General features: G+C 33.8%; 1 protein-coding gene across 1 annotated transcript; it reads left to right on the top strand.

Annotated features, from left to right (window-relative positions):
• Window positions 1-10,621: 10,621 nt before the first annotated feature.
• On the top strand, window positions 10,622-16,021 carry KERA (keratocan; the record flags this gene model as incomplete). Its single annotated transcript, XM_084302664.1, has 2 exons — window positions 10,622-11,507; window positions 15,849-16,021. 2 exons carry the CDS (start codon window positions 10,622-10,624, stop codon window positions 16,019-16,021), a joined length of 1,059 nt encoding a protein of 352 aa, XP_084158790.1.
• Window positions 16,022-16,345: the final 324 nt, after the last annotated feature.

Below are 16,345 nucleotides of genomic sequence, written 5' to 3'. Positions count from 1 at the left end.
TTTCATAACCTGTGTTGGCATTGCCCTGAGCTTTGAAGATGAGGTGGAACTAAATGACCTCCAGAATTTCCTTCAAACATATTCATATTGTATAAGAATATGTGATTCCAAGAATGATGGTAAATAATAGAGAAAAAATATCAATTTTAAGAATCATCACTACAGTTGAAGAGTTTTGTTTTAAATTCACGTGGAAAATTTATCATTTCACATTCCAGTCTATAATTCAAACTCCCCTGATACTTGCAAAATCATAACTCAGCTAACATTTGGATATATATTCCATAGGTAAGAACTGTGGAAACTTTCATATGATACCCAGATGCCTACATTTGGCTTGTACAAATCTGTTCCCATTCTGACACTTGTGAACTACTGAGCACTAGCAGTGAAGTCAGGGATCCAGACTATCTAACTCTTACATGTGGGACAGCACTGTCAAAAATGCTTAGATGTATATACAAAATAATGTTGTGAGTCTTAAGAGCTACTGCCCAATGGGCAAAGTGCTCATTCCAACTGAACAAAAGGAAAAACCTCTTTACTGTGAGGGTGACAGAGCAGTGGCACAAGTTGCCCAGAGAGGATGTGGAGTGTCCTTCTCTGGAAATACTCAAAAGTTATCTAGACAAAATCCTAGGCAATGTACTCTAGGGAACCCCCTTTGAGAAGGGAGGTTGGACTAGATGATCTCCAGAGGTCCCTTCCAACCTCAATCATTCCGCGATTCTGTGACATTTTGGTTCTCACTTTTTTTGCAGATTTAGATTTTGGATAAAAAGACTCTCTATTGTAAGAAAATAACTTAATCAAGAAACTATATGAATTTCATGGATAAATCTTTCTTAAAGCTTTTCTACTTAATGTGAATAGTTGAATACTAGCTGACACAAGGGAAAAAAAGATGAGCTAAATCTGTGCTTCAGGGCATTCACCTTGAATGAAGGAATGTCAGATTGGATGCCTGGGGCATTTTATTATGGAAAGGAAAACAGTTTGCTGTTATGGGCTGTGACAGGAAACAATTTTGCCCATATGTCTACATGCTGCAACCAAAAGAAAGATTTCTCTCTGAGGCAAAAGGACCTTCCAAAATTGCCCAACTTGAGCAAGTTCAAGGTTGTTTTTTTCCCTGAATCACGTAAATACTTTGCCATGAATACTTCAGTTTGCATTCTTTAAATTCTTTCATTTAATCTTACTTTAATCTTACTTTGATAGCTTTTGTGGAACCCTAAGGTTCAAACTGTTTTTTTGTTTTGTTTTGTTTTGTTTTGTTTTTTAAACATATATATATATATATTTTTTTTTTTTTTTTGGCTGGTATTTACATGCCTTTGTCTACATGTCCAGACAGATGTAGATATATAAACAAGAGAGGAAGCTTTATTTAAAAGATTTATTTAAAGAAAAGTTATACTGTTCTTCTGGCAAAAGAAGGCAAATCATACTCATTGCACAAGGAAAATTATACATATCACAGAGTTTTTTATTTTCTCCAAGAAAACAATCATCAACAATGTTTTTAACGAGTGTCTAAATTCATCACTAAGACAATACTAATAATACTTTTAGCTGTTAATAAAAAAAAAAATACACATGACTTAAAATGGTTTATGAATGTTGCCTGTGCCTTCTGTCATATTTAGTCATAAGAGCTTAAGCAAACATAGATTATTCTGGTTATCATATAGGCCATGTTTTTATTGTTGCAGAAAACTACCTACTATAGAATCTCTACAATGGAGGTTGGAAAAATCAAATATTTTTTCATACTCAGACTCTGTTAGTCTTTTTTGTTCCCAAGAGACAGGCACGAATTTTTATGAGGGAAAGCAGTAATGTCTAGGAAAACAATGAGAATGGCAGCACTTTTTTTTTATTGCTTTTTTTTTTTTTTTTTCCAGAAAACATAACCACCTCCTTAAAATGATATGACATTGGCTAACTTTAGGCTTCTATCATTCATTAGATGTGCAAAAACTCACATATCTTATATCTCTTAAGAATATCCCTTGAGGAGCTGCTTGCTAGCTGCATCTCTGAGGACAGTCTCATTGCCTGCAAGGTAGCACAACCTTCCTTTAATCATATATTTTCTTAATAGGTAGACGGGCTCCTTGCAGCAGTTGTTCTGCCAGCACTCATCAGAGAAAGACACTACTATACTACAACATTACTGACCTAGACAGCTTCTGTTTCAGGAGCTGCTAGTATGGAAGTTGCAGCTCCTTGTATCATTTCCACTGTAGCTCTAACAGTTCTTGTATCACTTAGTAGCACAGCCACAGAGATTGGCACAGTTGTCAGGTAGCCTTTGGATATGCAAAGAAAATGGGCTGTTAGATTTAACTGTATGGACAGTTATGCTGTGCAAAAGAACATTTTTGGTGTCTCCTAGCATGGGATAAGTTGTGCAAGAGAGCAGTGTTATCTGATCAGCCTGACTAGAGAATACATTCCAAAAAAATTATAAAGACACTTTGGAATGTACTGTATAATATCTGTAAAAATATATTTCTATTGAAACATATATGAGATTACAGACAGAAGCACTGGAAGTTTTTATAAATTTCATACCCTGTAAAACAATTTATTAGTAAGATTAAGATATCTAGAAGATAAACAAGGCTGAGCAATGTCTTTTAATTTATTTTTTTTTTTCATGAACTTTCCAGTACCTCACCACGTGAATCTGCTGTACATCTTACTTTATAGACTGGTTTCCAAATGGAATAAAAAAAAATGTTTCGTGAACTTCACATTTAGTTTTCACCGTGAGGACCATTTTACTGCCAAAGAAATAAACATCAAAACTAATAAGTTCTCAAAAGAATGCCAAAATTATATGCAACTCTGTGTTTATTCTGAAAAGGAATTGTGATTTTGTGTATAAAAATAAGATTTTATTTATTTATTTTTTTATTTATTTATTTTTAATTCAGGTTCCTAAATGTGGGAAAGAAAATTCATCCCCTGCAGGATTTTTCAGTCCCACTCTAGATTCAGGATGACAGGTATCCAAAACCATGGCATGAGTTGCGTATACCTGTATAGTACAGAAAGAAACTAGTCAGTTAGCTCTGGACTTCACAGAAACTGTGTGATGAGTGGGAAATCAGCTAAGATAAAGAGTAGGCAATGATGGAACATGACCATGCTCCTTTATGGTCTCTGGAATGCTGCAGCATGCTTGGATAGTGATGGATGCATTAATTCTGGCATGGAGCTGGGCTGTGCATCTTTCTTCAGAGAAGAAGATGTTGTTAATTGGCACCAAAGTACTTATTGAGGAATTTCATCTACAGTATATAGTTTCAACATATCTTGTCTGGAAGGATGATTAACAACTGGAGTGGTCATGGTGAGTGAGATTCTAACTTCAAGTTAGGACTCTGGAAGATAGCATGAATGCCTTTGGAAATGCCAGTTCTGGAAAATTACAATCATCATGACAGTTAATTTCAATATTTTCCAGGGAGTATCTACATTAAAAATTAGACCAAAATATGTTACAATTAATGGAATATAAAATTTGGGCTAGATTTTCATACAGCTTATACCATCTGGATTTTCTTTTTAAATGTTAAAAAATCACCTGATCCTTGAATTTCTCATTTGGCAAAATAAGTATAGTATGGTTTTATTATAAGAGGACTACTATATATATACATATATATATATATACATTTCAATAAGCTTTCTCAAAGAAAGATTTTTCTTTCTTTGAAACTCTTGTTATTCTTTTCAGAAGACAAATCTTTCTATAGGTCTAAGCTTCTCAGAATTAGGTTCCCTCTTGTGGGAAGCTAAACGTAGAAGAATTCAAACAATTTGCACTTCTTAAACAATAGAATTAAATAAGGAAATGAAAGAAACACTACTACAAAGATTCTCTATCTGTTTTCACTATCTATTTTCACTATCTTTGTGATACCTTCAAGTATTTAATCAATGATAGCTTACTTTTCAAAACTGGAGATATACAAAATAGTCATTGAGTGACTAATTCATGTTTTATTTTATCATTATTTTCCTATTAATCATTTAAAAAGTCATATGGAGGGCCAAGAACTCAGTGTATGTGTTTAACCAATAAATGTATAATTTGGGTACTCAATTTAAGATACACTTACCATAGTGTTGTACATCTAACATTTTAAAAATCAGGTTCCTGTTATTAATGTAGGATAGATTTGTCTCAGTATTGAAATTGATGAAAACTTGAAAACAAACTAAGGTAAGAGATTAACAAGTACTTTTACCTGGTAGGTAATCTAAATTTACCTAGCCAAGGTAAATACCAGATCTTGGCATTGTGTTGTGGAACTTTTGTTGTGTGACTGTGGTAAAGAGCTTAAAATATAGAGAGAAAAGCAACAGAGAGACAAATCATTCCTTAATGAAGCATATTCAGGAGAGCTTGATATTTTCAATAAAAGCTGAGCTACTGTGTTCTGAATTTTGCTGCTCTGCAAGGATCTCTTTAAACTGAAATATTCATTTCATAAGGAAGTGAGGGTGTGCAGAAAGTAAACCATCAAAATATTTTTCCAAACTTTTAGGATAAAACCAGATCTTCCTAAATCCCATATAAACCAAGAGTCAGGTGATATTTGCATTTCACAACATAAGCCAGCTCAACAGTTTTCCAGGATTCCCTTAACCAGTGCCTCCTATTTGAACCTGAGAGCTCACCAGGCAAACTTGGTGTACTTCATCTGAACATATATGCACAGAATGCCTGTTTAAACAAGAGACATATCTCCTAACTGAGAGGTCTAGGCAGGCAGTTCTAGGTTCTATTTAGCCTTTGGAGTTTGATCCTACCTTCTCTGTAGCTAGGAATGTAGGCACCAGTGCCCCAGCCTTCTCTTGAACCTCTGTACTGTTCAAGAAGGCTGTTTGAAGGACTGTTGCGGAGAGGAAAATTACGAAGTCTTGAAATTACTTTAAGAGAAGGAGAGGGTCAGAGTTCCTGCTCCTAAATCTGTTTTTGATATATGTTTGGTTTTGGTTGTTCTGTTGTTGTTTGTTGTTGTGTTTTTTTTTTCACCAGGAATGATGTGAATGATGTGAAGTACCACGTCTATAGGTGCTGGGTCTGGCCGCTTGGGCTAACTGCATTGTCCTTTGTGCTATACTGATGCCCTCACCCATCTTCTTTATTTTATACTGTTTGGTCTTGCCAACCTGACTGCATATCTTTTAAGATAAGTAGAAGCTATTATTAATTGCAATATATCATGCAGGGTAATCTTTTGTCCTTCTGACTCTGAGAACAGCCTGAAAATGAAAGCTTCTTCTCTATGTTTTAAGCAACAATGCAAAAAGAGAAATATATCACCACTAAGTGCCAATCTGCAGAAGTGAAAGAGGCAGAGTGAACCCTGAATAAATATAAACACCTGGATTAAATGGATCACACGGCTGTCTGGAACTGCAGAATATATGATGAAAGGTGCTTAAACTGTGCACAGACTTTGTTTCGGCAGATTTTGAATCATCACCATTTCTCCAGTCACCCTGAAGAGAGTTTAAGAGAATTTTGGGGAAGGCAAACTGATTTTCCTTTTAGACAAGAAACCTAAAATTTTAGTAAAGTAGTACCCAAATTAGGCACACGGGATTGCAGTCTTTGTTAAATGGAGCAGTCCACAGGGCTGGTGAATTAGCTCTGCTTGCAGTGTACTCCTGGGTTTGCTGGTAATGAACTATACACATGCTTGATGTTTAACAGACCTTGCTTCATACTAAATCTGAATCATATGGCAGCCATTATTGAAAGAAAGCAACGCATTTCTTCCCTGTCAGCAATGTTGATACTGAAACAGAGCAACTGTTCTTACAGCAGTCTCAGTTGTCCATATCTCTTATTTGTGGGTCTTTCTAGTCTTTGACCTTTTAGCCATTCCAGTCTTTCTTAATCATATGGGCTATTCAATTCCCAAACAAGTACACCACTCTGTTCAAGGAGATTTTATTGCCCTCTGTGGTTATCGGTGTCCCTCAATCTCTGATTTTTTTTTGACAGTGACTCTTATGACATTGATTAGCAATGTGGACCAGTGGGAGAAATATGGAACAAAAATTCTGTAATAGTTTCAGACATTCTTCTTAAACTAGGATAATTTCAGCCATATTTTTTAAAAGACGTCTAGGATCCACGGAATAGGTATTTTCAGGATTTTTATTATATTCATATTTGCACTTCCTTTTATTGTCATGCAATAACATTGCAAGCACAGGGGGTTGGACCCGACGATCTCTTGAGGTCCCTTCCAAACCCTACAATTCTGTGATGCTGAAATACAGTTTTAGAGATAGTTCACGATGTCAGAAACATTTTGTGATATTTGTCTTTGATTGCTCAGCTTTGCAACTTAAAAGTGACCTTGTTAACACAAAACTTTCAGTCCCCTCTTACTGAAAATAAGGCTCTGGAAAGTCTCTCAGGTTGGATACTCACGTTGAAAAGCCTCCCAAACCGTTAGTCATTTTTGGAAATCTTGGCTATGGCCTTTTATTAGTCTGTAAAACTTTATCACCATATATTTCACCCTTTAAATAATAAAGATGATGGAGAACCATACAAAACAAATGCATGAAGGAGAATTTGTGGGTAATCTTAATGGCTTCATGGAAAGTAGGCTTTTCTGCAACATCTGCTTGGGCACCCAAACAGTCACATGTTCCTGAAGAGCTCTTTCCAAAACTTGGGAGTGCATGTGAGAATACATATTGCAGCCATCACATTCTTGATATATTCTTGAAAATATTATTGATCTTGAGGACTTTTGTCTCTATTTATTTATTTATTTATTTATTCCTACAGTTTGCATCAGTAAAAAAAATACACCTTATAAAGAATCTCTTAGCAAATGCTTTTGTTCTTTTCTTCTCCTAGTGAGGAACTGCATCTTTAAAAGGGATGGCAACATATGTGTTTGATAAGGATCAAATTTATGGTCTCCAGATCCACAAAGGTCTCATTGTGACCTGCTTCTCCTTTGCTAAACAGTAGTTCACTCAAATAATACCACCACCTGTCACAAGGTAAGGCAAAAGTCCCTTGTCCATGACTTCTGTGATAACATAATGAACATCTGTACATGATTAGCAGGTTAAAGGGTAAATTCAGACCCTCCTGAAGTATAAGATAAATTCTTTCTTTTTAAATGTGCAACATCTTGGAACTTGTATTTAAGTGTGTCACAGAAGATATCTGCCACCAGTACTCACTGTTTAAAACCTTTCAGTATAACATTTGTGAAGGTCTTGGATTGTTCTTTAATGGTGAACAGATCTCAGAAAGTCCATATCTTCACTATGTACTCCATGAAGATTTAGCACAAATACAAACCAGATTTGCATTGTACTGTCTGGCTTTGACAAGAATCATAGATACACTTTTCATGTTGAAGCCTCCTTAAATCATTTGTTACTGAACTCACAGCTATTGTAACATTAATACAGTAGCACTTTCTGCTTTTACCCACCTCTCTTCTGTGGAGTCTAGCTGACCATCTTTCTTGTCATTAATATGCAGCACCATGACTGCTGCAGGATGTCAAAGGTAACATTTTAAGGCCTAGGTGTTTAAAATGGCACACATAATGAAAAATGGAATGTTGTACATATAATTTTTTGTTTACAGGCATTGCATCTACTCAAAGATAGAAACTTTAATTTTGAGGTATAGGTGTAGATTGTTTTCATATAATTTAAGATTTTGAAATGTTCAGCATAGCACTCATGAAGGAATCAGTTTTATCCCTTACTTACAAGAAAGCCCTAATAATTTGTATGCTGGATGAGTCTGGACTTCTAACAGGGTGGAACACATAAACACTTGTTTCGTTTTTAAGCACATACTTACATGTAAACTATGCAAAAATAACAGGTAATGAGGATGTATTTTATTCCTATACAAAGTAGCACAAATATTTACTCATGAACAAATTTTTGTTATGTGTTTAACATTAACCTTACTGAAGTCACTGGAAGCTGAACACATACTTAAGAGTTGATTTACACCTTTTTGTTTTGTTTTGTTTTTGCAAGATAACACAGAAGAGTGAGGATTAAAATGAAGATTATATTACTAGATATTTCTTTCTATTCTTAAATGTTGTTTTTTTTAGACATTCTCAGGAATCAAAGTATTAAACATTATGATATAATTTGTTAGAGATTTTATTATTAAAATGAATTAGACTAAACTCTAATACATTATATGAATTTTATAACTAATATAAACATCAAAGTTATGAGGATATATTTTGTTTTTAGAGTATTTTCATTAGCTTTTTCCTTAAAATACTTAGGCTCTGTCTTTGAATGTCTAGTTTTTCTTATGTTCATCTGTTACTTTAAGTTTGTACCAGAAAAGAAAATAAAGTACTTAACATCAGAAATATGTGTCTATGCTTTGGAAAGCAAGTTGGCTGGAAAGTGTTTACTTCAGATCGATGATAAAACAAGATAATTAATATGTGCCTTGATAATTAAAAACAGAGATCACTGCAGGAGGCACTGGAGAGCATGAAGTCTTTGAAGAAATATATGCAAAAATATCAAAAAAAAAAAAAAGCATGTTTTAATCCTTAGAGAAATAGAAATAGATGTTATTAAAAAATTCTTAGCAAATGCTTTTGCTATCTTCTTCTCTTAATCAAGAATTATGTCTTTAAATGGCATGGCAGCATCTGCATTTGATCAAAATCAAATAAAAGATTTCCGTAGGAGCAGATGGCACTGTTTTTCATTCATTGTGGCCAGTTCAGGTATCATGAGAATGAATTATGATGCAAGCAAGCTTTGCATGTAAAGTATCATTTGACAAAAATGTTGAATAAAGGTACATTTTGTGTTACCTGTTTCATCTAGACCAGTTCCTCTCATCTGCTAAACTATAAAAATCAAACTACTTCAGCTCTGTGGCTGTTTGACATTAAAACCAGTATTTCCTGTCTTTTCTTGCTTAGGTGCTGAGGTGCCTTAGCTATTTTAGGGGTTAAAAGCTGTAGTCACTGATGCGTATATATTAGGCTGTATTCATAGAACACAGCTTGTAGCCTGAGTCAGGCTATTACGGTCTAACAACAGTGACCAATAGAAAGAAAAGAAGATCCAAGAAAGCTGAGGTAAGCCCAAATTCTGAAGCAATGTCAAATTAGAAACAATAGCTAATAAGGTGTGTATGGTAATGCAGCTGGGAATGTTAGCATTCATTTCAAGTTTTATATGCTATTAATTCTTAGAAGAACAGGAAGCAAAACACAGTGATTAGCAGCCAAAGGGAGCCAAACACTGATTTTTAACTGGCTTCAGATAGCTCCAAGAACTTGACTAACAAGGTAAATTACTTTATATTTCTTTTTTAAAATGTTATTAAAGTACTATTTCATTGTGTAACTTAAATATGCTATTCTTCAAATACTTGGAATATTTCCAGATAGCAGAATGTAGGGCTGGAAGATCTGTAGGATACTGCACTTGTTACTGGTAATAACAAAAATGAAAACTATTAAATGACTACGTATGGTATGCAGAGATTAACTGAGCTATTAACCTTACTTTTTCATTAACCATATGAGAGAATTCCTTCTGTATTTAAATATTATTTTTGCTAAAACTAATCTCTTTATTTGACCAGAAATCTCAGCTCTCTCTTACCTCTTCATCGCAAAAAAGAAAAAAAAAAAAACAAACAACAGAGTTTGTGAAGCCTTTGTGCTGCATAGATATGTCCTGTTGTAGTAAATTATCATTGAAAATGTTGCTCATTTTTTAATGATAGAAGAGTATAAACAAAGCAAGTAATTAAGTAGGTAAAACTGATACAAGAAGCATGAATGTATATGATATACTTTCTTTAGGACTTACTTTTTCTGTAATTTAGATCAGGCATTTATTTTGGCTGTTTGCTTTAGAGAAGAAAAAAAAAAAGAAAAAAAAAAACCAACAAAAAAAAAACTTTGGATTTGAAAGAGGGAGGGAGGGGAAGGGATTACTCCATATTCCGTCCAAGCTGTTTAAGAACATGCCCAACAAACAGCTGTTAAAACACTCTTTGATCTTTCACTTTTCTGTGATGACAAAAGACCTGGAAAATCTGATCCAGATGCCATTATAATTTAGGACAGAGGAAAAACAGAAAAAGATTTCATGATTAATTTTAAATGGAGTAACACTTACTACAAAGGTATAAAGATCATCATAGTATTGATAGCATTATTGAAAATAATACAGTTCCTTAACTAGCTTATGCAAAACAGCTCTGTATAGGAAAACTTAAATAAATTTATAAGAAGTAATGATTTATTGTCAGAGAAATGATCTGTGTTTCCAGATTCTTTGAAATTATATCTGAAAGAACATCTGTTAAATTGGTAGTAAATGTAAAAACTAAGTTGAATCAGGAAAATGTTTAACATTTAACACTTGTATTACTGTTAAATTTGTCCTGAACATGCTATAGTAATTCCAGAGGTAACTGAATTTGGCTGTTCATAAAGGAAATATTATTTGCAATGTAATACAGTTTTGTTAATCTCGTATATGGTTAGAGAATTGTGTTAAAACGACTAATTGTTTTTCTCCCCTTCCAAGGCAAAAGATGACTCTAAAAGTCTGTCCAAGCCTTTTGCTCTTATTCTTAGCTCATTCTGTGTGGACTCGAACTGTGAGACAAGTTTATGATGACCTGGATCCTGAACATTGGTCTCACTACACTTTTGAGTGTCCACAAGAATGTTTTTGTCCTCCTAGTTTCCCCAATGCATTATACTGTGATAACAAAGGTCTTAAAGAAATACCTGCAATCCCAGCAAGAATTTGGTACCTCTATCTTCAAAACAACCTAATTGAAACAATTTCAGATAAGCCTTTTGTGAATGCCACTCATCTGAGGTGGATAAATCTGAACAAGAATAAAATTACCAACAGTGGAATTGAGAGTGGTGTGCTGAGCAAGCTGAAAAGGCTGCTTTACTTGTTCCTTGAAGATAATGAATTGGAAGAGGTGCCTGCTCCATTACCAGTGGGCTTGGAACAGCTAAGGCTGGCTAGAAACAAAATCTCCAGAATCCCAGAAGGAGTCTTCAGCAACTTGGAAAACCTTACTATGTTAGATCTGCACCAGAACAATTTGTTGGACAGCGCTCTTCAAAGTGACACCTTCCAAGGACTCAACAGTCTTATGCAACTCAACATAGCAAAAAATTCCCTTAAAAAGATGCCTTTAAGCATTCCAGCTAACACACTGCAGCTGTTTTTAGACAACAACTCCATTGAAGTGATACCAGAAAACTACTTCAGTGCAATACCCAAAGTGACGTTCCTTAGGCTGAACTACAATAAGTTATCTGATGATGGTATTCCCCCAAATGGGTTTAATGTTTCATCTATTCTAGACTTACAGCTGTCTCATAACCAGCTCACTAAAATTCCACCTATCAATGCTCGTCTTGAGCACCTTCACCTTGATCACAACAGAATCAAAAGTAAGTGTGTATTGTCATTAACATTAATTCTTTGAAAATGACTGTTTAACTACAAAAATTACTATTTGAAAACAAAGAGTAAAAATGTGCCACAGGCTATAGGAAGATGAGCAAAAAACCTCCCACGGGCTAATTTTCAAGTCAGTTTTAAATATGACAACCAAATATATTTATGTAAGTAATACCACATTTGATTTGTTAATTCTGATACTGAAAATAAATAAATAAATAAAATAAAATACAAGCAGATCAGAAGGTCAGAAATACAGGTGGCTTAAGGAAATTTTTTCCCTTCACATTTTGATATATACATACATATATATATATACATATATATACATACATATTTATATATACATACATATATATATACATATAGACTGCTAGTTTTCCAAAGCTCATGAGCATCTTAGAAGCTTCACTAAGCTAACAGAATCAAAGATCAGCTGATTTGAACATCTCTCTTTTACCTGTTACCTAAACAAAAAAAAGGAACCTAATGTGAGAGACCCTTAAAGCAGAATAAAACGTTATCTGCAGTCAAAATGGTCTTTTTCTAATAGAACATTGTGGCTATTGAATATTTCAAGCTTGAATATCCTACCCATGTTTTATTTTTTTTATGTATGAAATGCTGGTATTTATCATTAACCTTTCTTCCTGAAAATTCTTTTAACTAACTTTACAGAAACTTCATTCTACTAATGCTTATCTCCTCAAATGTCTTCTTTGTATAAATGACACAAGACTTTATTCTCAAGGCAATAGAAGCCCGTCATGACATAATTTTGCTTCTAGCAATGTTTCAGGCATTCATCCTTGTACAGCAAGAACATGGTAGTTAGGTATATAGGGTAGAGAGAGCATCTGCTCACAAGTTCTGCAAATCCTTATAAGATCCAAGTTCTTAAATCCCTTAGTTTACTTATCTGTGGTTGCCTTTTGCTAGGCAGTACAGTAAGCTGTTTCATGTCAAAATCAAAGTAATCACTTTCTAATTATCACTTCACAGAATATATTCACCTCTCCACATTTTTCATCTTGTTACACTGATTTAATTGAATAAATGGTTCCTTACTTCTCTGTTGTATTACCTTAGTTCACAAAGATACTAAAAATAACAATTAGGCTGCTCTATCAAAGAAAAACATACCAGAAGATAACTAATAATAATTTAATTGAATGCAGCAAATCAAATGTATGAAACCTCATAAAGACAAATAAATTTTGTACAACCCAAACATATTTAACTGGCCTGCAAAAAGCCTAACAGTTAATTAAAGTTAGGGCTCAAGACATGTATTGTCACTGAACACGTTTCATTGCCGCCTTGGCAGCAAAGAGATTTAGCTTAATTGTTTCACTGAATGGCCTCAGGAGTAGACTTTATCTCCTGTCTCTTTAAATGGATCCTAAATTAAGATCAATGGAATATAACTTGCCCAATTAAGATGTGTTTTGTGTCCAGGTAACACAGACCCTCTGAAAAACCTACCAAATTATTTTATTTTCTTTAATAAGATAAAAAAATAGGTTAAAACCAGGAAAAGTCACCCATTGAGACTAATTTTCCAATTAGTCTGTCATAATAATGTTCTACAAGATTTACATTACTAAATGTGTTTACCACTTTTCAAAATGGGACATTCATTAACTGTTTAATCACTTTGAAAGGTTGCTCTTTTTTTTTTTTTTTTTTTTTTTTTTCCAATGAGGATTTACTCTAAGTAGCTGTGTATAAAATGGTCAAATAAACTTTTTTAAAAAAGAAGTCTTTGGGCCAAGCAGCAATACTTTTCTATCAGAATCCATTATATAGTATTTGGAAGAAAATGATAAAATGATTCAAGTTCTAGATTCTGACCTATTGTCAGACCCCTGAGCTATAACTGCTACTAGCTTCTTTGCTGAAAGAACCCAGAAACATACAATTTGCCATGTTTGTCCTTGGCTGCTGTAGTTAATATATAAGAAGGAAAAAGGAAGTCCAACTATTTGAGTTAGACCACGATGGGCGCAGCTGTAGGTTACAAGACTAAACCAGAAACATCCTCCTGATCATATATGTCATAACAGATTAATCTTCTATATAAACTCATTTTCTAAATGTTGAGAGGCTATGAGTTTTATTGATAAAAAAAAAAGTAAGATTCTTTCTGGTTCTTCAGCAGATACACAGTGTTGGTAAGTAATGAGGAAGCTTTCTTCTATAGCAGCTCCAGAACCTCATTTTTAAATATTCTACTTATCAATACTGTTGACCACGTATGGATTCATGTTATTTGAATAAATCATCCCAGATTATAGTATCTATTTTGAATTAGTCATACAGTCTTCCAACTTAGGAAATGGAAAGTGATACACAATTCCAGAGGGAAATTCAATCCATCTTAGGGAGATCTGAATCACCTTTTGAATGTATCCATCTTTCCAAAGTTTATAAACAGAGTCGAATGATTTGCTTAGGCTGACACTATTGTCTGCATAGATCAGTTTAGGTGGATGCATTCCATACAACTGGATTGCCCTGTCCCTCTTGCGTCTGCTGGTAAAATTTATCAATATACCTATGAACCCCAAGTTTGAACGAGAAGAAAGAGAGACTTTTACTCTTCTGATAATTTGGCAGGATTTGTTACTTACAGGAGGAAAACAGTAAAAGACCAAGCCTCTTCATACCACACACCATCAAGAAATCATTTCACAGGTTGCTTGTTACATAATTTCTTGCTCACGTTAAGGTTGGAGTAATTAACCCAGTGAAGACTATTATACTGAGATATTCTCTAGATCAGAGAACACAGAGGTTTAGAGTTCATTTGAAGCCATCTTGTTTCCTAGGGACAGCATTTTGACTTGAGAAGATGTATTTTCTGCTACATAATGTTGATTCATTTGTAAAACTTGGAAATACCATGTAAATATCATTTCCATAATGATAGTCTCAAGCTTCCTGCTTCATTTTCACACATGAAAAAAAAGTTGTACCTTGTTTCTTCCAAGAATATCAAATGCCTTCCCAAAATATCTGATGAATTAATAAAATTTCACAACATAGGCAAAGAGGATTTGATATAATGCTTCTGATAAAATATTCAGTCCTTGCCTGAATAGATGTATTTATCTAGTTTTCATGACAAAGATAATGTTTGTTTCCAAGATGTTGCAAACATCTGTACTATGTTATTCAGAAATATTATTTTTCTTTTGATCAAATCAAATCAAATCAAATCATGTTTTATTTTAAATGAATTTTGGGGTTTGTAATCAGATATTGTGGATATACTATTATTGATATAATATGTGGATATTATTATTGCTAAATACATGTATAAGGGAGAAAAAATGCAAAAAGCTTTTCTTTTTCTATTTCTAGGGTACTCAGAAAAAAAAAAAAATCTGTTACATTCTCTATTCAAGTAGTTTTTGCAGGTGGTCTGGCGCCAACAAGATCTTCATGCAGTCAGATTAATCACTAAAGACTGTAATTTGGTCCAAGGAATTTGACATCTTTAATAAGCAAACACCGCCAGTATTTTCTAGAATAAGGCTGAAATAGGTCAGCTGTGCTATACAATAACTGAAGACAAGATGTGAAAAACATTTTTGTTAAGTGATGGAAGTAATTTAGGAGAGACAATGTAAAGAATCCAATCTATTTAACCCATATGAAAATAAGCAAATTCAAATTATTGTTTTATTATTATTTTATGAATGTTAATATATGTGTGATTCATAAAGAATTTTAAGCATGTCTTGGCTTTTAAATTAGGAAAAAGTATATTCCGTTGCACATTTTATTACTGCAATTAAAGAGAACTGTACTGAGGAATTTGAAAGAACAGGAAAATACAGACATATGAACAGGTCCTCTGATTCAATATTGTTATCAGTTTGAATATGACATCTTCAGTGAAGTATATCTGCTAAAAATTGTGCAGTATAATTGCAGTAAGAGGTTTGAAATTCCTCAGCATTAGCCTTGTTTTGGTCCCTCTGAGGTCAAAGAGCTATGTCTCAATAAATACAGACAGTTGTCTAAGCTAGTCTCTGTCAAAGAAAAATCTCTGTCCAAGAAAAAATTATGTATCTAGTACCTTTTAGTCATAATTACAGAACATTAAATATGCAATTCACTGTTCTGGATTACGTTATTTAACATGTTTTATTACATTAACAACAAAGTAGTTAATTGTTAATTCTGTGTTTTTCCAACTCTGACAACAAGTGACTCCCATAAAAATACTGGTGAAAGGCTGTCATATTTGTCTTCTAAACACATTTTATCTTCATGAATCCTTCCCGTGGAAATTACCTAACATGTTTAATCTATATTTTCAGGTGTCAATGGTACTCAGATATGCCCAGTCTCAATTACTGTAGCAGAAGACTATGGTTTTTATGGTAACATTCCTCGCCTCCGCTATCTACGCTTGGATGGAAATGAAATTCAGCCTCCAATTCCATTGGACATCATGATATGTTTCCGACTACTGCAGGCTGTTGTCATATAAACATATTTCAGTGTCAGTCTTGTGCTGTGAGATCTCTAAGATACAAGTTTTGCTGGAATGAAACTTGTTCCAACTCATAAATCAAGAAGTAACAGTTTTATTTTGACCTTAATTTGTTCTTTGCTTGCATCTTTTCTACAGCTGAAAAGATTGTTCTTCTTTTAGAAGAGATTTTGGATCTACATAAGACATGCTTAATACTTTACCTAAGAATTCCTAATGCAAATATGTTGAAAAACATCTGTAGTACTATTCAAAATATTCCAAAAAAAATTCTTACCTACTCTATCTCTCTTGTCAAAACCTGTGATATCTAACCTATTA

The sequence above is a fragment of the Netta rufina genome (genome assembly GCF_964035555.1).
Source record: "Netta rufina genome assembly, chromosome: 1".
NCBI classification, from domain to species: domain Eukaryota; kingdom Metazoa; phylum Chordata; class Aves; order Anseriformes; family Anatidae; genus Netta; species Netta rufina.
This window is presented reverse-complemented; position numbering and strand designations above follow the sequence as displayed.